The sequence below is a fragment of the Paralichthys olivaceus genome, chromosome 15 (assembly GCF_024713975.1).
Source record: "Paralichthys olivaceus isolate ysfri-2021 chromosome 15, ASM2471397v2, whole genome shotgun sequence".
Lineage (NCBI taxonomy): Eukaryota > Metazoa > Chordata > Actinopteri > Pleuronectiformes > Paralichthyidae > Paralichthys > Paralichthys olivaceus.
In genome coordinates this window covers 6807486-6830442 of record NC_091107.1, presented here as the reverse complement: position 1 = coordinate 6830442, position 22957 = coordinate 6807486, and the positions used below count along the sequence as shown (strand labels likewise).

Sequence of the window (22957 nt, the reverse complement as noted above, 5' to 3'; positions counted from 1 at the left end):
GCGGGGTGAAGAAGAGGGAGAGGAAAGTAAAGGGCTCCTCCGAAGATAAGAGCTCTTACAGGCGGCAAGAATCCAAAAGAACAGAGAACAGTTGGGAGAAGAACTTCGTGACATGAGAAGGAGAACACTGGTCACCTGCACCATCAGGAGAAACCTCTGAAGGTAAGTGCCTCTTTGCTGTAGCTCATTTAAGGCTCATTCCAGGAAATAGAGACACTGGCTTTGAATGCAAGTTAAATAAATGACCCCAGAAACATTCAGTTGAGCTGTGATGCCTTTGTGATTTAACGTGGCTCCTAAAAGTTAAAATCCAGAACAGGAGAAGTTTCTGTGCATGTAAACGACATGGAAAACTCTTTTTTTTTAGGGCCTTGATATAGATGAGGTAAACCTCTGGTGTGATGATGCGTATAAACTGATATTATATTACATCTGCAATGCGCTCATTACAAAGTCGACCCTGTGGCAGAGGACAGATCAATAACTAGACGGCTTCCTGTGTGCATTCAACTTCGCCAATTATTTTGGTTCCATGAAAAAAAAAATGTTAAAAGTGAGCAAGAATGTGACAAATTGAAGACAATCTCATTTTCAGGCGTTGACAAAATGGAACCTGTGTGTGTGTGTGTGTGTGTGTGTGTGAGAGAGAAGGGGGATGGGGGGGAAATATATATAGAGAAGCAGGGTGGAAAGGGGAGAAGTTACCAACCTGAGAACAGAGCAGCATCACAAGCTCCACCACAGACGTGCTTGACTTCATACACACCAGGCCTGCAGCAAAAAGACACACAACAGTCAGGAGCATCTCTTTGCTTCTCCCTGACACACACACACACACACACACACACACACACACACACACACACACACACACACACACACACAGCTCGCCTCGAGACACAAAAATATCATCAAAGGTGACACTGTAGCTTCAGTGGTTTCTGTTATTGTTTACAGTCATCATAGTCAAGCGTATAAAAAGCATGCCACAGAGAAGACAGGAACAAACAGCAGAGGAAAGGATGAGGGAGAAGAGAGGAAGGGGAGGAAAGAGAGAGAAAGAGAGAGAGAGAGAGAGAGAAGGGAGTGAGGAGAAGGAGAGAGAGAGAGCAACATAGAGACGGTGGATCACGAAAACAGGACGCCAGGAAGCAGGTGGGCAGACATCACATTTAGTCGAATCTAAAACGGCAGCAGCGTTAAAATTCAAATTAAACGTAATCTGATCTAAAAACTTTTATCTGACTAGCTGATTGAAAAGTTGTGCAAAATACTGACTTCATACCTGTTTGACGAATGAGTGAAGCAGCCAGCTCAAAGACACTCACAACACTCACTCACTCACTCACTCACTCAGTCATTTCATACACTCACTCACTCACTCACTCACTGCCTCTCCTCTCAGCCGTTCTCATACCCACATTGCGGTGAGGGACAGTGAATGGGGAGGACTCCACAGAGAGACGCCAGTTAGAGAAAAAGGAGCCGTGTACAGCACCTGTACCTTCTATGAGCAGTTCCTGCCCATGGCTACCCAGCAGCGTCCTGGAGAGGAAGGGGGCAAAGTCCACAAAGATCTCCCTCAGCAGCGGCGCCACCTTCTCCAGGGCGCGCTCCAGCTTGGTGGTGATGCTGTGGTGGAAGTAAGGGAGAGGAAGATGAGGAGAAAGGGAGTGAAGATCAAGTAAGCCACATACAGATGAGGGTAGAAGAGCGTGTGAGGGAATAAAAAGGGATATTAATGTGCAGCCGGTGACAGCGGGAGGAAGAAAAACATGCAGGAACGACAGGTGAGAAAAGGAGAAGAGATATTACACAGAGGGGAGGAGGGAAAGCAAAGGCAAGCTGAGAGAGAAAGAAATAGAAAAATGAAATGGACACAGAAGAACTTACAGAATGTAAGAGTGTTTAATGATGGTTTGATATGGAAGCACGACGCCTGGGTTAGTAATCGGTTGTTTAATCGCGGAGCTAATCAACTTGGTGATCTGAGATGAGTGAACCTAGAAGTGCATAAAAACTACATCTTATTTTAAACTGCACTGAAAGCAAACATGGTATAATATGCAACGTTGTATCTTGATTTTTCTTTATATTAGTTCCTTTGTGTGTGTATAGATGTGGATCAGGTGTAAATTGAAAATACTTTTCTATTCAGTTAAGAAATGGAGAAAGTGAGGCAGCAAAGCAGACTAAAGTATGGAGCCAAGATGGCAGTGAAGTGCATCTTCTATCACAGACCTGGGTCGACAGAATTTACAAATCCTGGATTAGTTTTAACCTGCTCAGCGAGAGGGAGGTTAAAACCAGTCGGTTAAAGCAAACCGACGCCGCAGGTTATCTGCAAAGGCGGTTTGACTCAGGTCTGATGTGGAGTTCGGGGTTAGTGTGAGAAGACAGCCATGTCAGAAGTGACAGAGTTCACTTTGAATATATAAAACAAAACATGAGCTGCTGAAACGGAAGTGTTTCTGCTGTTAGCAAAAAGCCTCTGTCCTTTCTTGCATGGCATTCTGGGAACATTTAGTCGAAGTGGAGAGCGTGCGTAGCAGAGGGTGTGTGGTGGAGGTGGGGCAGAGGTGGGGTAGGGGTGTGTGGGGTGTGGGCATGGGGGACAGGACGAGTATCTCCTTGCCTAAAACACTGTCCTGCATCTCGGGGGGCTGCCTGGAAGCCTGCCAGAGAGCTAAAAGACTTGAGCTCAGGGGGCGTCTGACCGCTGCGCAGCGCACACTGCGCCACCTCACAATAGGCACTGCAATACAAACCACACACACACAAGTACAGACATGCACACTGATTAAAGGAACACGTGCACGCGCGCCTGCTCACTTGCACACACTGCACATGTCATAACAAACTGTCTAACAGGTCTGAGGAGAGAGCACATTACAAACGTTATAGTACAAACTGCTACAAACCAATCATCTAGTGTTTCTTATTGTAATTCTACTTCCTCATTATGAACAGTCTCATATTGCAGATCATCATCTTATATCTTATCAGTGTCAGACGCCTTCACACAGTATGGAAACATACAAAAAAACAGATTTATGCTCATGAGAAGTGCTCGGAAATCCACTGTTGGTCAGATGGGATTGTTGTTGTTAAAGATGTATTAATAATCAGTGATATTTTCATACTCTACAGCATATTATAATATTGTGATGTTAAAAAAACACAGTTGTCATGTCAGGGATGAAAAGCACCAGAGTGTAGACTGAGTAAGATGTGAGAGCAGTAGAAGTTAAATGTGAGCAGTGAATAAATACTTTGTTTTCAGCAGCTGTTATCATTTCATGATGTCAGCTTTTAAAAAGAAAAGTCGGAATCTGTCAAATATCAGGGGTTTTTCTGATTTCTGTGACTTTTGATTTCTAGTAATGTTACCCAGCACAACTGTCTAATTAGAAAATAATGTTATCGTTCGTTATTATAGTTTTGTCATGACATTCTTGAAAAAAACATAATGGCTAATATGAGGTGTTGCTACCTAATACAGACATCAACAAGGATGTAGGTGCACTGCAGGTCATCTGACCTTAAAATCAGTTATAAGAATTCTCTAGGAGGGATGAAGACCAAAGTGTGAAATGAAATAGGGACAGGAATAAAATGGAAAAGGCACAAGCACCCGAGAAAACAGACAAATCAATGTAAAAACAAAAGGAGGAGAAAAAAAGAAAGAGCGTGAGGAAAGTGAATGGTTGAAGCGATCCAGAGTTTTGTGATGCCGAGAGCGCCGACCTCATATTCTCCATCGTGTCTTCTGGCATGGGTGCCACTGTTTGCACCGCCGGCAGATTCTTACTCGTGGCACCGTTGACAAACGACGAAGAGGAGGAGGAGGAAGAGGACGCAGAGTCTGTGGCACCTGGACAGAGAAACAGCAGCGACAGTGATGAGAAACAAGACGAACAATAAACATGAATCCAGCAACACCGAAAGATTAGCGATCTGGATAACGATAAAGGAAAGGCATTAATGTCCTGGTCAACTGTGACCAAATTCAATTTGGATAGTATTTCACTGGACATGCGGCTGCTTTTCTTCTCGTAATGTCCCCGTTTGTGGAAACAGCTTCGCAATCGATATACAGAGGGAACAAATCCTTTCCTTGTCCATTATGCATGTATGTAAGAACAACATGTCTGACACGCTGACAAAGCCTCGATTACAAATCCACTCTGCTACAATGGATCTGCTCAGTATGATGCTGCATGTCAGCTAAAGTGAATTATCCAAGGAGGTCAGGTTTTTGCCCCTTTCTCCTTTTGTTGGTTTGTTTGTTTGTTTGTTTGTCGGCTTCCACAAAACCTCCTGGAAAGTGGGAAATGAGCCAAAAAAGGCTTCATACAAAAATACGTTATTTCTTTCCGACTTTCTATAACATTGTCAAATTGGGCACTTTTTAAAATTTTCTGTTTTCTCAGGAAATAATTCTCGGATGTTGATGACAAAAAGAGACAATTTAGAGGACTGATATCTTCGAGTGTGTGCAGTGTGGTGCAGCTTAATTAAATTTAATGAGGCTGTTGAGCCTTGGAGTTGGTATTCGCTCCATTGAGCCCCATTCTATTCAGGTTATTACCTCCACAAGGGAGGTTATGTTTTTACTGACATTTGAAAGATTACTGAAAAACGACTCAACCGATTTTGTGGAAGGGTCTGATGAACCCACAGGATGTCGGAGGAGATCTAGTTTTCATTGGAAAGTAAGGTGTTGGACTTGGAGGAGGTATGTGCTCTCCTGAGGGTTTTAAATTTCTTCCTGTTAAGAACAATATCTGGGTGAAAATTCAATCCACATTTTTATCGGCTGTTATTTTTTTTGGAGAATCAAATGTGAGCTGTTGTTCATGTCTGGTAGATTACACTTTGCTGTGTGTGTGTAACGTACTTCAATAGTGCCCCTCACCAGACTTATTTTGATCGCTTCAGTTTGTATCTATTCCGGTTTGTTCTGGCTGTCGACGGCAGAAAATAGCATCAAAAAGTTTTGTAACGAGAAGCAAAACTCCGCTTCATCAAGAAGCCTTTCACCAAAACACTTTTTTCACACTGCAGTCGTCTGTCTCCTGCCTCCCCTGAAAACGCGCCCTGAACAGATGCAGTGCAGAGTGAAAGGATTCAGCAAATACGTCGATAAGTGCACTGAGCATCAGCTCTCACCTGTAGTGTTGATCATGCTCTTCGGTGTTGCTGTCGCGGCAGCGAAGATGTTGGGTGTGCTGCCCGCGGTGGTCGCTCCACCAGTGGTGGGTGTGCCCACGGTGTTGACTGACAGGCTGCCGGGTGGGGGCTTTTTGACTGGCACCACAACACTCCTGTAAGAGAGGAGAAACTTTTCTTATCTGTGAATTGTTTTTGATGAGAGTGCAGGTAAAAGATGCACATTCTGTTTTCATCCAAAGAGCTTTTTTTTTCAAAAGGGAGGATGTTTTGTTTTTTTAAATAATCACTTATCGATTTCTGTCAAAACAGATCAGGCTGGAAAGAATTGATGAATTGATGGATGTGTCAGGCTGTACCGACTCTGTCTCTGTCTCTTGTAGGTCAAACAGTAGGTGGGACTGACCTGTCGAAGGAGTGGAACTGCATGGGCAGCATGGGGTGTGTCTTCAGGGCTGGGTCAGGGTGGTAGGGCGTTGGCCCCGACTCCTGACCCATATCCCCTCCATCGACTGGAGCTGCCACCAAACTCTTCAGGATCTCCTGCGTTACAGAGACAACAATGAATCTGGTGAGAACCCGACACAAGCCGCAGGATGTAATGAGTTGAATGCCTTGTTTTTGACTACTTAATGTAGGCTGTAATATTTATTATGTTCCAAAACAAAATGATTATTGCTTCCAAGAAAATTGAACCGAAAAGCTTATTACTAGCAGTGAGCTTTGAATGTTAGTGAGTCAGAGAAGGACAAAACGTCACCTTACACTACTTCACTATGAGGAAGAATCTTGACCCAATTCAGACATGACATTAAAATTCCTCTCAGGTTATAAAACTGCAAACATCCAGCTATAGCTTTATCATTCAAACCACAGTGAAAGGTGCACAAGGTCAAGTGTGATCTCAGTAATGTGTTTCCTGAACCATCACACATTGGTAGAAATACAAATACACTTACATAATTAATCTTAGTGAATACTGCTGGAGGAATTAAATGTGGTCAGTTATATTTTGGATATATCTGGATGCTAGCAGGTGGAGTCCCATAGATTCACCTTGACATTGATGCCTTTGTTTGTTTGACTGATGCTGGAGATGGACGAGGGCTGGGCTTGGCTGGAGTTGGGGTTGGAGCTGGGGTTGTGGGGAGAATCCAGAAGGCTCTCCTGTGACCTCCTGACGTCAGACGACAGGCTGCACAACAGATCCGTGCCTCCTCCTCCTCCCCCCATGTCTCTGTCTCGATCTCTGTCTGTCTCTCTCCCGACCAGGCCGAGGCCGAGGCCTAGACCCATCTCCGAGCCGTTCAGGGACCCGGCCACGTGACCTTCCTCTCCGATGCCTGAGTCTGTGTGGGGGAGCCCGGCACGGGGAGAGTCATCCACAGGGGTGGGTGTCTGCTTGTCAGAGAAGGCTGTGGATGGGTGCTCTGGATGAAGGGGGAGAGAATAAAGAATAAAATGTGATTTCATGAGGATAATTACAAAAATAAGCATCATCAAGAAATTCAATAACATAGATTCTGTTTTTAAAATCCTCAGCCATTTTCCTCTTGTTTGTGAGTGTTCATGATTTTACCAAAGTAACACCATCCTTTCTTCCTCCTTCTTGCTTTATTCCTCTTTAAGTGCCTCTTTTTTGTTGTTCGCCTGAAGCCTGTACTCACCACACCAACGCTACAATAATGACTCACCAGTCATCCAAGCGTACCCCATTAAGGATATTGCATCAGAAGAGAAATGATAATCACCTGTACTGGTTGGGGAGTTGATCTCGTGGCGGATGCTTCTCCCTGATAGGCTGGTGGATCTGCAAATCTCCCGCTGGGGTTCCAAAATGTCCCGGTACTTAGACACCATGAGGACTGAGATAAAGTAGACAACTGCCAGCGCCAGGAACTGAGCCTGCTTACTGTCATCCTACAGAAAACAACACACACAATTATTCAGTGGAAAAAAAAAAAGTTCAGGCATTTCCTCCCTTGTATCTATAACTATACAAGACTGTATACACAAAAAAAATACACACACACACACTTACCACATCTCTGAATACTACAGCTCGGAGACGATTGATGTCTACATCCTGCAAGAGTCTGTCTGGATCCTGCTGAATATGGAAGACAGGTGTGTTATACATATGTGTGTCTCTGTGTAGGATTTTAAGTGTGTGCAGGATGTGCACTTGATTTGTGTGTGTCTGTGTGTGTGTGTGGTACCTTGCTGGTGGTGGAGGCACTGTGGAGGCTGTCCTGTGACTTGCTGCTGGTTAAGGAGGACTTGCAGCTTCGGTCTCTCTGTCTCTGCCTGCACTCGAGACAGTTCCTCACCGCCACACAGCACACTGATGGAGAGACAGAGGAAGCGTGTAAGTGTCATGTGAGAGTTGGGTCTTTTATATCAAATGTACAAAAAGCAGAAGTGTCCATAATATATAAATATATATATATATATATGAATAACATATAAATTCAATATAGGGCTGCAACACAACTGATATTTATTTTATTTTAAGCATATGCTTAAAAGGATTAAAAGGAAAAAAAGAGTCATATGAAGGGACTGGTGGGACATACTGTACATTGCAATTAACACAGATTGTGTTGTCTTCAAAAAATGTTTCAGTTGGGAGTTTTTTGTTTCCCTGTCCACAGTATTGCTGAATCAGAAACTTAATTGATTAGACACTAGACAGTATAACTAATTTACAATTGCAAGTTAATTCATTAAGCAAAAATGCAGAATTTTTTGTTTCCAGTTTGTAAATCAGTTTTTTCTTAGAACTAAATGATCTATGTAATTTGAATATAATTGGGTTTTGCTGTTGGACCAAAAAAAAGCAATTTCGATACATCATTTCTAGAAAATAGCTTTTTTTCTAGAAGTACATTCCTTTGATTCTATATCTGAAGCAATTCATTGAATTATTAATCTATAGCCAATATTTGCATTCCTGCTCAACAGGGCCGTGTGTGAGACCAACCACATTAATAGTTTTTCATCAAGATTAGACACAGCAAACGAGCACACACCCAGGCGGAGACACTGCCTCATCAGCCCTCCTGACGACATGTTCTTCTCTGCCTCGATCTCGCTGAAGTTGAGGGAGCTGGCGAACACCAGCACGTCTACCATGGCCATGAGACGCGATAGGAACGTGACCGCCGTCTCCGAAGACATGCCCTGCGTCGCCTCGATGTTCTCCAGCTCCGTCTGTTTAAAGGGAGGATAAATACACACATGCTTTCCAGTTATTCGGTGTCAAACCAGCACATGTGCACAATGACCTGGATGTTGTCTCAGTGGATTTAGAAGGTGGTGACATACTGTAGTGGTTAGACGTAACCTTAAGAAAATGTTTGCTGCTGGGTCGTGACCACAACAGTCATGCTGCTCAAGTGAAATATAAACTTATGATGACATCTGGCAACATGAGGTGCTCTACACAACACACAGGAAGTACAGCCCGATGACACACAGGTAATGGTAACAGTGGGGTTGTGACAGTAGCAGTGTAGAGACAGGCAAAGCTAGAATAAGATCCCCTTATGTTCACCCAAGTGTTTAATGACAGGATCTTCAGTGTGGCTACTGGAAATAGATCTGAAGGGCAGCACTGGCTTTGGATGAAACTGTGTGGTTTGCTGTGTCTCTGCTTCAGCGAGCAGGGTGTGCACGGCTGTGGAGAGTCGACAAAAGTGCAAGCATCTGGGGGCTCGTCCACGCAGGTGAGCACACACATTCGTGGGGGGGGATAACAGACACAAGGTGGAAACAGAAGGGCTCGGGTTGGTGTTCTTAGCTCTTCTGGTGATGGTGAGAGTCTCAGGCTCTTTACGCACCTCTCCCCCTGTGCCTCCTCCCCCAGGAACAGGGGTCACCTCCTCTCCCTTTGACCCCCTCTGGGGTCTGGCTCCTCCTGCCTTCTTTAGTGTTGATACAAATGGGACAGGCTTAGCAGATGCAACCCTCAAGGTCTTTTGGAAAACTCTCATGCTTTTTTTCCTTTTCCTCTAGACAAATCTTCTCTTATTTCTCCCAGCTCCTGGCTTTTTTACTCCACTCTATCCCCCTTGTATAATATTCTAACTCAGAATATTATATCTTTAAGAATTAGACATCCACAATATTTATAAACAGTATAAAGGGGAATACAGATTAGCAGCAAAAGGAGCACAACAAGTAGAAACACTATGGATGTCAAGACAGGCAAGGGTTAGTGTCAGTCACAATGGTAAATAAACCAGAACAAAGTATTAGTAGAATGTAAAGAGAAGAAGAAAACACAACTTACAGTGTTGGCACTATTCTTAGAACTCTGCACATGCAAAAAAACAGACAAAAACAGAGACAAAAAGAAACGAGTAGAAAATACGTAGAACACATGTAACACAGAGAAGAAAAGAAAAAAAAGGATGATTAAAAGAAACAGATTAATACACTGTCAAATCAAATATATTGTTAATCAAAAGGATTAGAACAACGACCAAATAAAGGTTACAATTCTATGTCACAAGTGTTAGATTGACAGTTAAATACAGAGCGATACAGATGAGAGGAATCCAGAAAAAATGTTTTTAGAGTTTAATTAACTGACCAATTTTATCATTCTTGGCCAAACTAAACTGATTTTTCTTCGCAAGTATGACGTTAAACCTTTTAGATTTAAAAAGTAGGTTTTGTTCTGTATTTATCGACAGTAAATAAGAGGCTCTTCCGAGTCTGGGTCGTATGAAGCAGCTGTTGACCTGCAGTTCTCCCTCCTACCACAGAGGGGCGGAGCAGAGCCACTTACAGAAGGGGAGGTAGCGGCGGACAGGAGAGGAAGGATGCCTCCGCAGGCGATGATGATGTTGTCCACCATCTGAGAAATGAGGTGGATGGTGTTGTGGACGAAGATGATGTTTTCATTGCTGTTCACGAAATCCATCACCGACTTTGTGGAGTGGCTGATGATACAAAAACAATGGCGACGTCAAAGATATCACTTCCTGATCAAATCTTCAAATTAACATGCGAGCCGTGCAGATGCATCGGAATCTAAATGCTAATGGCATCAAATATCTTATTGCAGCAACATGTCAGAGGGATTTACAGGTTTATTCAAAGTCGGAAGTTCTCGTCATTAAAGGTACATCATCTCACCTCCTCCACACGTGCACGTCGGTTTCCAGGGCGAACAGCAGGTCAGTGAGCAACCTCTGGTGCATGGGAGACCACTTGAATTCTGGGATGCGGAACATAGTCGTGCGTGGGCCAGGGCTGAACTGCCGGCGCTGCTCCTCCGTCATGGGCATGCCCCTGAAGCCCAGGTCGACGCGCAGGTCGCGCTCCAACTGCGCGGCGGTGCGGCCGTGAAGGGCCTGCAGCGGGGGGGAGGGTGGGGAAAAGATACGGTCAGCCTGAGGACGTCTTTTCAGAAACATCTCTTACTGCACTAACATAAAACTTGTAATAGATTCAGAGATGAAAAGCTATTTTGTTAAAGAAGCCACAGAGGAGTCTCTTCGACCTCTCATTCTGTTTTCACTGAGCCGTTGGAAACTAAGCTCATGTGTGGGAAGTCACTATTTCAGTTGAGACCAACTGTCCATGGCTGAGTATTTTACTGGAGTTAGAAGCCACACACAGGGGCAGCAATGGCCTGAAGTATGGAGGTGAATTCAGTCACTGAACTGAAGGTTTTTCTAGATGGAGGTGATCATTTTATTCTATTTTTATTTTCAATCATAACTTACAGACCATCTATTAAAACCTTGTTTAGAAATTTTGATAAAAACAGTAGAGTAAATGAATTATTGCAGTTCATAATTTATCCAATTACAGTTATCCAGCACTTTACTTCAAAATCAGAGACAGAAACACACCTGAGTAGTCGCAGTAGTTTGGATCTTCTTTGTGTCTTTGTCTTTCCCGTCATCCGACCTCTCTGTATCCGAGGTGGTGCTGGCCGTGTCTCCGCCAGTCTTGAGCCCCCCAGCCTCTCCCTCTGCCCCGGCTGTGCCCTCTCCCTCTGGGAAATCTGGTCTGGAGGCCCCCTGGAGCTGGCTTTGGCTCTCAGCCTCAGCAATGGAGCTGATGTCAGCGAGAGGGCTCTGGATCTTGAAGGGCCCGTCCTCCAGAAGTTCCCCGGCTGTGTGGCTCTGGGTCTGTAAATCAGAGCCGCAGCTGGTCATGTGGGCCAGCAGACTGAGGTCATCACTGGCGCTGGTGGTGGAGAGAGACGAGACTGGGCCGGATGAAGCGGGCTGGTCTGGACTGGGCAGCACGAGGGGGTCTGTGGCTGCCAGAGCTGGAAGCAGCTTTTCATCAACCTGGAGGAGATGAATTGGGAAATAAAAATGAGAAGAACTTAGTGCAAAGTTTGCAGCAACTTTCAAAGAAAGATAGAAAGTAGAGATACGACAAAGACTGATTGGTTTTATTAAATTCTTGGTCAGTGGGGAGAAGGTGGCTTCACAGATAAGATTTTAATTCATCAGCAGCAATAATCTTCAAAACACATCCTACCTTGCTGAAGAGAAATCCGTTGTTGCTTGGGACACTGTCCTTCTCATCAGCCAAAGTGATGAGAGGACCCATGTTCCCATCATCCTCCAGGTTGACCCCTGAGAGCCCCAGGCTTGGCCCCATTCCAACTCCTGTGGCTGGCGTGTCATCTTTAGGCGCCAGATTCCCGTTCATGTTCTGCACGACAGCACAGTAAGCACTGTCCAGGAGAGAGTCCACCTCCACCAGAGGTCCATTCTCCATTCCTCCCCCACCTCCTACAACGACACTACCACTAAGGCCTTCTGGAGACAGGTCGAGGTCATCCAGCTTCACCTCTGTGGCCTCTACTTTCTCTGCTTTAATGTCCACCAGCAGGTCGTGGACCTCCACTCTCACGCCTGGACCAGCACTCTGCTCCCCGGGCGTCAGGGCCTCTCCATTGGGTCGCTTCACGGCGCCTTCTGCGAGGAGGTTGCGCGAGTCTCCGCCCGCCCCCTCGCTGTATTCAGCCTCGCTCTCTGGCGTCTGTGTCTGGGAGTTATCGTCGATCTCCAGGTTGCCGTTGACGACAGGTGCGGGCGTAGCAGAAAGCCCAGAGATGGTGGACACAGAGCCTTTCTTTCCTTTCTTCATGTTCTCCTCCTCCTGACGCTGGTACTCTTCGTACATCTTAGCTAAGTATTCCTTATGGGCTTCATAGGTCACCTGCGACAGATGATGGGTGTATAAATGTTACATGATCAGGACACAAGCACTGACGCTAGTTAACCTCCACATCTATAATGTCCACCTGAAATAGAGCTCATAGATCATCATTAGCATGGATCAAACTGGGACAGTATCCTGCTCTGACCACAGTGTTTGACCATCATCTATAATGTCCCCTCACTGCGGTGCTGCCATGAGAAGGAAGTGCATGTACAGGGGAAAAACATGCAATGACTCATTGAACATTATGTCATTGATGAATCATTCTGGGTCTTACAGGTCAATCAACCAAGAATCATAATTAAGAATAATCAATACATACAAATCAATAGGATTTTGTTTAGCCTTTACGACAGCTTCAGTTTACATATCAATAAGGAGAAATCATTATCACCATTTCTGTGTGGATATGCTGCCATTGTCATTTGAGGCAGCTGTGGCTCAAGAGCGGGTTGTCCACTAGGTTTGATCCCAGTTCCCCGCATTCTATGTACTGATAAGTGTCCTTGAGCAAGATACCGAGCAAGAAAGTGCTGCACATAGATGCAATGTGTGAATGTGTGAATTTCAAAACTGTTCTGTGAAGTGCTTGAGTGGCCATCAAGACTAGAAAAGCTGCTCCATAAATACAGACCATTTACCATTATAAAGCAAATATTCCTCAAGGACCTCTACAATACAGCTAGACTTGACAATTGAATATCTGTCTGTCAATAAACTGTATACACTTATCCCTCTGACAAAGGAGTATCGTGACATAAAGCCTGAAAAGAAAATCTGTTTATTTATCGTGCACGAATTATTATCTGATAATTCCTTTGACACTTTTCTAATTTATCAGAATCAGATTCAGAAATACTTTATTAATCCCCGTAGGGAAATTCTACGTACATGAAATATGCCGCCTGAAAAATGTATGTATCTTACCTTGGAGTGTGCAATAGACAGGGTATCAACCCAGACTCTCCACCCGCCCCATTCGTATTTGATGGCGTGGTAGAGCAGGATCCTGAATATGTTGTACACCATCTCAGTGATTTTCTGCTCCTCGGGGTTCTTGGGGTTGATGTATCCGAGAGAGAACATCCAGTCCTGCCACACGGAGCACTGCAGCAGGCAGCTGGCACACAACACAAACACTGAATGTGAGTGAGGCTCGATATGAAAGTGTAACAATCATTGTAAGAACTGAATGGCTTGCAGTTGAATTGATGTGCAGCCGCTTGTGCGCTCTCACCGCCGGTTCTCGCGACTGTTACTGAAGAGTTTTATCATGTCGGAGAGAAAGAGTCTCCTGACTTCCATCAGCTCAGCACTGGGAGAGGAGTTCTTCAGGAGGGTCGCCACTACTTTTAAAATCACTGGGTGGGAGGTGAAAATTGGGAGAAGTGAAGAGGAAAGAGGGAGAAAGAGGAATGAGTGAGTAGGAGAAGCAAATATATAAAAAGTGTTTTGAATAGGATAGAAAAATGTGAGGATAAGGAAAGTGTGAGGCAGATCAATAGGCGAGAGACGGCATCAGCGTCGGCTTCTGAATTCAGACTTTGTTGTTTGTTCACTTGCATTAAAAAAACCTGTGTTATTGGCAGACCAAAGAACACACAGTGACAGAGAGACGCAGGCTACACCGTTTTTGTACTTACTGGGATTCTGGATCTTGACGGTGGAATCGGGCTCAGGGTGGGGTTTGTGAACCACCTGAGTGCAGACCTGCTCGGTCAGAATCTACACACAAGACACAAGATCCATGGACGTCAATGAAATACAGAGACAATCACCTGAATTCTGAGGACTGGAAATAGTCGCACACTTCCTGTGCACGGCTAGAAGTGATGCAGTGTGTGAAAGAGCTGCTGCCACATAATCACCCACCTCGTACAGCGTGTTGTAGGTGGTGATAGAGACGGTGTTAGTGTGCATCATCAGCCTCTCCCCCAGCAGCGTGAACAGACTGTGTGTGTGCATGATCTCTACCTTCCTCCTGCAGGGAAACACGCACGCACGCACACACACACACACACACACACACACAGAGGGTTTTTTATTCATTACAGAACTGGCAACGGTTGAAGCTGACATTGATTGTCACTGGCCTAATGACATGTGGCTCTGTTAGTTATGATGGGAGGATAGGAAATGCACAGAGACAATAATAGAATGACAACACTGCAGGAGTCACCGAGGCAACGCTTACACCTCTGTGAGTTAGTAACATGGACTGCTAACCGGACCAGAGGCTTTTAATCTGAAAGGCTCAGAAATCAGAGCTAAGGTTCATTATGCTCAACATTAGACACAAATCCGCAAAACAGATGGAGGCTTGTGTCTGCATATACTGTAAATAAGAACATCACAAAGGAAATATTATCAGTATTTCAGGATAAGTGTTTTTATAAATTGATCTCTAAGATCTTATTATACAGCATCTAAATACATTTTCAGGGACTGTTTCAAAGTAAAGTTTTTTATGAGATTTGACATTGAGTCTCAAACCACGATGAAGAAACCCTTTAACGCCTTTTTTATTTTAAGATGATAATTTATTAGACTATCTGCAAAACCCTTAAAATTAGTGTTGTGATTTATTTGATATAAAAACAAAGCAGTGTCTTTGGCTGGACTGCGTGCTGTTCTGCAGCGGGGGATTTATCAGTAGATCACATGATGACATGTAAAGTTAACAGAGGCGCTCCTGCAGGACTTTTGCTTCAAAGGGATGTGAAGGAGGAGCAGGGCTCAGGTGCAGCATGGCCCGTGTTGTGCAGTCAGGGGCGTGTTATGTCACATGGGATGAATAAATCCCCCAGCATTCATTGCTGCTCATCAAGCCCACCCCCCTTCCAGTGCACGCTGTCAGAATTATTATTCCGCCTGGATGTGATGATGAGGACATTATCTTCAAGTACACACACACAAACCACCAGTTCGCTGGAGACTGCACTGCTGTGGTTCTTGGGTTTTTACTGCAGCGAGCTTTCTCACTCTCAGACCTTAACATGTGGCCGCTCAATCTCCTGTTCAGCAATGACAGCATCAAAGGTTTTCCTTTTTAAGAAAATCACTCGACAGTGAGAGAAAGAGGTGCTTACTTGTGACCAAGGTGCTTGAGGAAATAGCCCAGGACTTTGAGTGCTTGGACCCGGATGCTCTCACTCTTAGAGGCCAGGAGTTTGCAGATCACCCTGTGAACACACAGCCACAAACACTTCATATCATAGAATGAGCTACACTACATCAGATGAAGGCAACAAACACAAAAAATGTATAAGTTCAAATAAAAACCCAGCCGTTCGCCTGTGTGTCGTAAACACCTGCTGCCTGATACTCAGTAAACCTCAGAGTCAACATGCTGACCGACTCTTCAAACGCATGAAGATATCATGAAGGTCAAAAATAAAATATGGGGGCCCATAACAAAGGAGTTACCATAGAAACCTAAAAGACATCCATGAGTAGGCCACATGGTTCAGCCTCAGTATTGTAACTGAACATTTAAACAGTTGGTTAACTAAACAGTGATGCAACTGTTTTGTTTGCTGCAAAAAAGCATTATGGACCGAAACATAATTTATTCTTCGGACTACATTCATTCAAAAAGACCAAGAGCAAAGAGATTTATTCTGTACTTGGATTTTGTACATTTGAAATCCATAAATTCAAATTTCCTTAATCTCCACTTGGCTTTAAAACCATTTAATCTGTGAATTACTTAGAATTTGACAATTATATGAGTATTCATAAGCAATACAAAATGTGCACACACACATTTAGATATATATATATATATACTGTATGTATATATAAGTGGTCACTGCTTCTTCAGTTGTTTACTGTATGGCTTTATCATTATCATGTATTTTTTCTTTTGTTTGTTTATTCTTAACTCATAATTTAAATACACAACCATACAGTTAGAATCATGTGTGATAAAGAAAGATCTCGTCAGATATTTTGATGACTGTGTGTGTGTGTGTGTGCGTGCGTGTTCTCCATGTGTGGGCGGCTCACTCACCTTATTCCATTTCTCTGATCGAATGCAGGGATCATGGACGCCGGGTGCTCAGACATAAGAGCCACCAGCAGCTGGAGAACATCGTGTATGTTCTCATCCTGCAGAGCAAAGACAGCGAAGTTGTGCAGGTGAACAAAGGAGGTAGAGGAAACCCCACGGGACGGATGAATAGAGGGTTAATATGACAAAGAAAGAGGTGAAGGGGTGGACACGGAGGAGGGGGACTGCGGAGGAGCATGTGGCATAATACAACAAGAATAGATATAATTGTTACAGAGGAGTACATTCTGTTCAGTCCATTGTTGCACCATTTTTCATGCTGTCACTGCACCCAGGCTGACTCACACTCTCACTCGTTTAAGTGGACCATAACTCCAGCCCACAATTTATAATGCCCATTTTGCCACCAGCTCCACTCAACCACTCACACCGTCTCTCCTCCGTCTCACACTGTCTCTCTTTAAAACACAGACTATGGAGTTTACCTCATGCATGGTCAGTAGGTAGTTGAGGATGCTCTGCAGCTCGTCCTCCTTCACGCCCCGGTCCTGTGGAAAACACATGCATTGAACACTCAGTTGTTTTTTTACAGCCTGTTAACCTCAGATGACTTCATTTATTTGGTCCTAGTTGATGCATTTTAACCGTGAATCACCAGCAACCTCACACATGCAAATGCAGGAACAAGCTTAACACTGCTTTAATCAGGCTGCTGGTCTATAATGTGATTCTCCACACACACAAACACACAGATTTTAGATTACACTATTGGTCCTTCAGCAGCGAGAAGTGATTTCATACAACTTAATCAATGTGATGGAGATAATCAGTTTCTCTAGCTTTACCTTCAGTATGAGCTGTTTGAGGAAGAGAAGCATGAAGGCTCTGAGCGAGATGATCTCCTTTTGGGACGGCCGCGGTCCGTCTGCACACAAACACACAAACAAAAGAATAATTTCCTGTTAAAAGTCAATTTTTTATCTGAGATACAGATCAGCTAAATAAGCCTGTAGTTCAGGCCGAATGAGTCTCACTGTTTACTGATATTAGCTTTTATTGGGCTTCCTGGAGAGCAGAGACAAACCTGTTAAAACTCCAACACAGATAGAAGTGTGAACTGTAATTAAATCTTAAATAACTCCAGAGGCAATCTGAATATTTTTACTTGAACTAATTTAACTGATAACAGCAAAGAATGTGCAAATTGGAAACATGTGACTGATTGTCCCAATGATTCAAACCAAACAGGAAACATATCCCACTGATTCCACATTACAGCTCCGGTAGTCGGACAGGTCTGTGTTGGGCTGAAGAGAAATTAAATAATCAAGCTCGCCTCTTTCTAAAAGGTCTGACATCTTTGTCGGGTTTGTTAAATGCCACAGGTCTCCGTTACCTTTAAACACGCTTTAAAAGCTACAAAGCGCCATCTTGTTCACGATTATACAACTTTGTGTTTTACCTCTTTGTTCATTCTGACATTTGGCTGCGAAACAAACCCCTCCTTTCTACCTCTGCAAAACCACAACCTGGTAGCACTTTTAAACTGTTTAAAAAAAAAAGAAAACTGACAACTCAAACATTGGCATTTCATTTTCCAGTGATGTAATTATGTTTCATTTAATTTTTGAGGTGTTTAATGTGCCAGATACACTCGAAGCTCATGCTGATTGATGAATTGGCTCAAAATGGCTGCCAAACAACTCGGTAATGGAACACGATGCCAAACAGCCTCAAAGATGCATCGATTCAGATCAAAACAAGAAGACCAGCCCTTTTTTTTCCTTTAATGGCCCCAGTGGCCACTGCACACAGTTAAAGTCGACTTTGTCCCCACTCATTCTCCACCTTCCCACAGATGTCATTAACAAACAAACACTCACTACACGATGACCCTCATAATCGCACTGTTCTCATCAGCATTCCAGAGACCCAACAGAGGTTTGTCAAGTTTACAAGGCAACAATAAACCTTTATGACAATCGGCTTGTGTGTATTTGCCACCGTGCACTTTGCTGTGTCAGACAGGGACGTCTGGAATCAGCCTTATTTTAATTCGAGCGACAAAGGAAAAAGTACTGAAGCTGCAAACAGTGTTTATTGGGAGCTGAATAAAAATGCACCTTGTCCTTGCACAACATTTTAACTGGTGTCTGACCCGAAGCTGCAAAGCCATCTGATGTAAGCTCAAGAGACTGATGGAGATGAAGATTTGAAGCTTTCTCTCTTTGTCATGCTCTGCGGGCACAGAATCACTCCAGTGTGTACGTGTTTCACCTGCTCCTCACGACGCCAAAGCACGACACTGGCGCTGTCCTCTATGATCCATCATCGTTATCTGTCGAGCTGGTACATATAGGTGGAATGGAGACACTCGCGGTTCAACCATCCATCATGGTTACGCAGCAGCTCTAAGTCAAGCAAGTGCACGCATGCACCAAGTGAACACGTGAGGGTGTGATTTCGTTTTAGGGGTCTTTTCTTAACAGAGGATTTGAATAAAGCTTCTAATCATCTAAACCTCCTCTCTGGGGTGAATATAATTATCATCCTCTTCTCCTTCAAATTAATTTTCCTCTTCTTGTGCTCTGTATATGCCAACCTGACTCAAACATTTTATCCAGTCATTGTGAAAACGAATGCATGTTCTGCATCTTTTTGTGAGTCAATGCATGTATGAAAGAGTGAGTATGATCTGACCTGGTTGACCATTTCTGCCATTTGGTGAAGTGTTTGTTAATGCACATTCAGTGTTTGTGCTTAAGATTACTTGAGGACATTTACAATCACATTTTAGACTAGGCAAAAGTAAAACAAAAAAAGGTATCACTGGGGTTAGAAGAATAAAATGCTTTAGCTAAATAAATATATTAAACTCAAGCACATAAGCATTTTCTTCTTAATCAGTGTTTCTGTTTTATTATAGTTTGGCAGAGTTCAAAAGCAATGTAGCTGTGTACCAGAGCAAAAAGGGCCTGAGGTGTTTTCATTATGTACAGTACAGAATTCTTTTCAACCAACATCAAATGGAGTTATTTGTAAAAAAAATATGAGGACAACTTGAAGAGGAATTATGTGTCTCTAAGCAGATTAAAAGCAGTTTCTGGATAAAAATACACTAATATATGTAAATAAAAATGGTGTTTATCTGCAACATGGATTCAACCTCATGACTTCAAACTGAGACATGCTTGAATATTTTTATCCACAAAGCCAAGTGCGCATGTTTAAAATATCTGTCTCATGCAAATCAATCCCATCAATGCACATAATATTACTGTGTAGTTGAGTGCGCACACTTCCAAACCACAACTGGCACGTCCCTCGGCTTTGAAAGACCATCAATAGCGTCTGAGGCTAATTGTTACCGTTATCAAAAGGTTCCAAATCCCAGCAGTCAAACCGCAATATCACCAAACGGCGAAGAAGCCAGACAGCCACTTGATTAGAAATTCTAAAAACCCCCTTAGATCTGCCAATCAAATCCGTCTGTTGCCATGGCAACATGGGATGCGCAAGGCGAAGTGTGCAGAGGGTCCCGGGCAAAGGGAGAGGTTGATTAAAGTGTGAGACCTTTCCGAGGCTCTGATGTGTGGCAAGAGTGAGTGTTGTGGTAACGCAGTCCTCTATTACAAAGGCAGTAAAAAACATCAATTCTGATTTGACACCGTGTTGTGTTTGGAATATGATTTCTCATATAACTGCAATTCTTTTTTCAGACTAAAAACACATCATTTATAAGCTGCATTCTCAGGAAGCATGGGCTCGCATTTCAGTTCAACATTTAAAAGTTATCCGATATAAAGGCTTTGTCGTTCTGCTACAGAAACAAACACTAGTTCAATCATTAGTTATTTACGAGGATAAAAAAAACGAATTTGAAAACTTTCCTTTGCAAAAAGTTTTACTCCCTCTAAAATACACAAAATACAAATATGCAGCTTTTAAATCAGGGAGAGACTTTGAATTGGTGATGAGCACCCAGCAACTACATTGGTTGTGAGATGCGTGTGTGTGTCTGTGTGTAGCGTAAATGTCCACTATCCTGTCATTATCTCAGTGTTGAAAACTTTTCTCTGTGAGATTTAACAGAGCTGTAATCATCACATTACCTGAGGTGTTTCTACAGACTTTCAAAACCAATTCAAAGCCATTACATGTCTTATTGATTATTGACTTTATGTCTTCATTAGGTCACTTTCAGCTTTAACCTGAGGGCCGGAATTGATTTGGCCAATTGAAAAAAACCTCCACTCCTCTGTAAAAGCTAGTTTTTTAACAAAATTCTCACCAGGGCTTAATTTGAGCCGGATCCTGTCGGAATGGGAACTGGAATCTCTCTGTTTTTAACTGCTTTTGTTCCACTACCTAGTTTAGGCACCGGATCCATAATCATAAGGCTCTTAGGTTTACCACACAATTCTGAAAGCAAATCTCATTTGATTCATCTAACTAGTAGAGTTAAAACTGAATAAAAATCTATTAAAAAACAATCAGCAGAACGTGTCAAAGTTCCTGAAAAAAACCTACATTGATCATTTTAACCACAAAGTCACCTTCCCTGTGATTCACATTTCCTACTATAAAGGGTACACAAAATTACAACTTCTCACAATTTGCTGCTTTAGTATGCAAATTGTGATCGTGTCAGATTTTGAAGAACGAATACATTATATGTCAGCAACGTTCTGAACAGACTGTACTAACAGCAATCAGGGAAAACATCTATAACAAGGGCAGAAATGTTGTGATTGATTCAGAAATTATCACATAAGTAGTATAAAAATAGAACCAGTATTTGGCTTGAGTGGAGTTAAGATCCTTGTGTGCCTGACCTCCTTAATACGTAATGTGATGGAAGCCCAGAAGGTCCATATTAAAAAATGCACTGCTCATATGCTCTATGTATTAATCAATAGGAGCCTTTCTGCAGTAATGTCTGTTTTAGGAAGGTCAGTTTCATCTGTAAATTACACTAATGGAGAGACACCAGAGAGCTGCTGACTTAATGAAATCCTAAATCAAGCTGAGTCACTTCAAGTTTATTTGTATTTGTGTGATATCTCACGCAACGTTTCCTCTTAGGCTCATGTCTGCAGCACTTTTCATCTAAGAGGACAAGAAACTCCAGGATGTAGTCACAAGATTTAACATTTGAAAATAAATACTACAGGGTAACATAGACTTATATAAACTATAAATATCCATCCATTGTCTAAACCGCTTCTCCTTGAGGGTCGCTTGAGTCTATCCCAGCCTGCATTGCTCGAGAGGCGCGGTACAGCCGGGTACGCAGGGCTGACATATCGAGACAAATATCCCCAGTCTACACTGTGGGAAGAAGCTGAAGATTCGAATCGAGAGCCTACTTCCTTTGTCACACCGTGCAGGATTTCTACTGGATTCCACCTTCAGTCCAAAGACATCCATCATCCAACTATCCATTATCTATATTGTTTACCCTTTGAAGGTCGCAGGGGGTGGGGCTGCAGCCAATCCCAGCTGACATTGCGGGAGAGGCTGCGTACACACCCCCAGTGGATCACAGCACCGACGTACAGAGACAAACAACCATTCACACTCACATTCACAATTCAATTTAGTGTCTCCCATCAACCCAATCCCCATGTCTTTGGACTGTGGAAGGAAGCGGGAGTCCCCGTGCACACCCAGGGAAAATATGCAAATTCCACACAGGAAGACCCTGGGATTCGAACCAGGAACCTCCCTGCTGTGAGGTGGTGGAGCTAACCACCTCATCACTGTGCCTCCAAGTTCAAAGAAGGAAAAAACAGCAAAGGCAGAATAGAATAATCATGAAAATATGAGAATAATCGCACATACTTGTGTCCCATTCAGTTCACATAAGAAGTGCAAGAAATAGTTTTAATAGAGAGAAAGAGAGAGAAGTTCAAACCCTGCTCGCTCTCACCTCTGCACATCTGACCAATCCCTGCAGGCTTGTCAGGGTGTCAGTTTTTTGTCAGCGTTTTTTAGAGGCTGACATCACCACTACACATTCAGATAAATGCAGCGTTCAAAATATTTTTAAGACTTGTGAAGTGGTGACGGAAGCTGCTTGTACTTTTTTCTTTGGGAGGGTTTGGGAGGCTGCTGTAAAAACGCTGAGTCACAGAGAGGTTTAGAGGAAAGAGTAGGCGGTAACGACAGTGCAGGGGAAGAGAAGGAGAGAACAAAGAATTTAAGAAAATGGAAAAAAAACAGATGTGTATAGATGCTCTGTATAACAAGTGTAGTCTGTCTTTCAACATCTAGTGGTGTTCATTAGGAGTGAAGAAGAGTCTCTCCTCTCTTTTCCACTTGTTTTTCTTCTTCATTATGTGAAAACGGTGTGCGCATGCAAACATACCAAGACCTTTGGGGTTGATTCCACTGCACTCCAGCGGGTTGATGGCCCAGTAGTAGTACTTCAGAGTGTGCATCAGCTGCAGGACGGTGCCGACACGGCGGATGGTGGTGTAGATGGTGGCGGTGCCGATGAACTCCGATGACAGATACGTGTAGAGGGACAGCTGGACCTGTATGCACACACATCCATTTTATCCATACAGG

General features: G+C 43.4%; 1 protein-coding gene across 19 annotated transcripts in view; it reads right to left on the bottom strand.

Moving 5' to 3' along the window:
* The window catches only part of nbeaa (neurobeachin a), an 85592-nt gene that overhangs the window by 13970 nt on the left and 48665 nt on the right, over window positions 1-22957 (bottom strand). For 3 of the 19 annotated variants that reach the window (XM_069510453.1, XM_020097247.2, XM_020097251.2), the window contains exons 13-38: window positions 22755-22923; window positions 17230-17309; window positions 16870-16932; window positions 16385-16482; window positions 15462-15554; window positions 14245-14353; window positions 14016-14097; window positions 13610-13733; window positions 13300-13492; window positions 11683-12369; window positions 11040-11486; window positions 10318-10535; window positions 9968-10121; window positions 9467-9490; window positions 9015-9098; window positions 8205-8385; window positions 7392-7516; window positions 7214-7282; window positions 6924-7092; window positions 6229-6602; window positions 5579-5715; window positions 5173-5327; window positions 3748-3874; window positions 2636-2755; window positions 1499-1632; window positions 710-771 (exon numbers count right to left, since the gene is read on the bottom strand). In XM_069510453.1, coding sequence (XP_069366554.1) covers window positions 710-771; window positions 1499-1632; window positions 2636-2755; window positions 3748-3874; window positions 5173-5327; window positions 5579-5715; window positions 6229-6602; window positions 6924-7092; window positions 7214-7282; window positions 7392-7516; window positions 8205-8385; window positions 9015-9098; window positions 9467-9490; window positions 9968-10121; window positions 10318-10535; window positions 11040-11486; window positions 11683-12369; window positions 13300-13492; window positions 13610-13733; window positions 14016-14097; window positions 14245-14353; window positions 15462-15554; window positions 16385-16482; window positions 16870-16932; window positions 17230-17309; window positions 22755-22923 — 4278 coding nt within the window. The remainder of the gene's footprint in view (window positions 1-709; window positions 772-1498; window positions 1633-2635; window positions 2756-3747; window positions 3875-5172; window positions 5328-5578; window positions 5716-6228; window positions 6603-6923; window positions 7093-7213; window positions 7283-7391; window positions 7517-8204; window positions 8386-9014; window positions 9099-9466; window positions 9491-9967; window positions 10122-10317; window positions 10536-11039; window positions 11487-11682; window positions 12370-13299; window positions 13493-13609; window positions 13734-14015; window positions 14098-14244; window positions 14354-15461; window positions 15555-16384; window positions 16483-16869; window positions 16933-17229; window positions 17310-22754; window positions 22924-22957) is intronic. The other 16 variants (XM_069510452.1, XM_020097255.2, XM_020097257.2 and 13 more) reach the window with 11 other exon arrangements.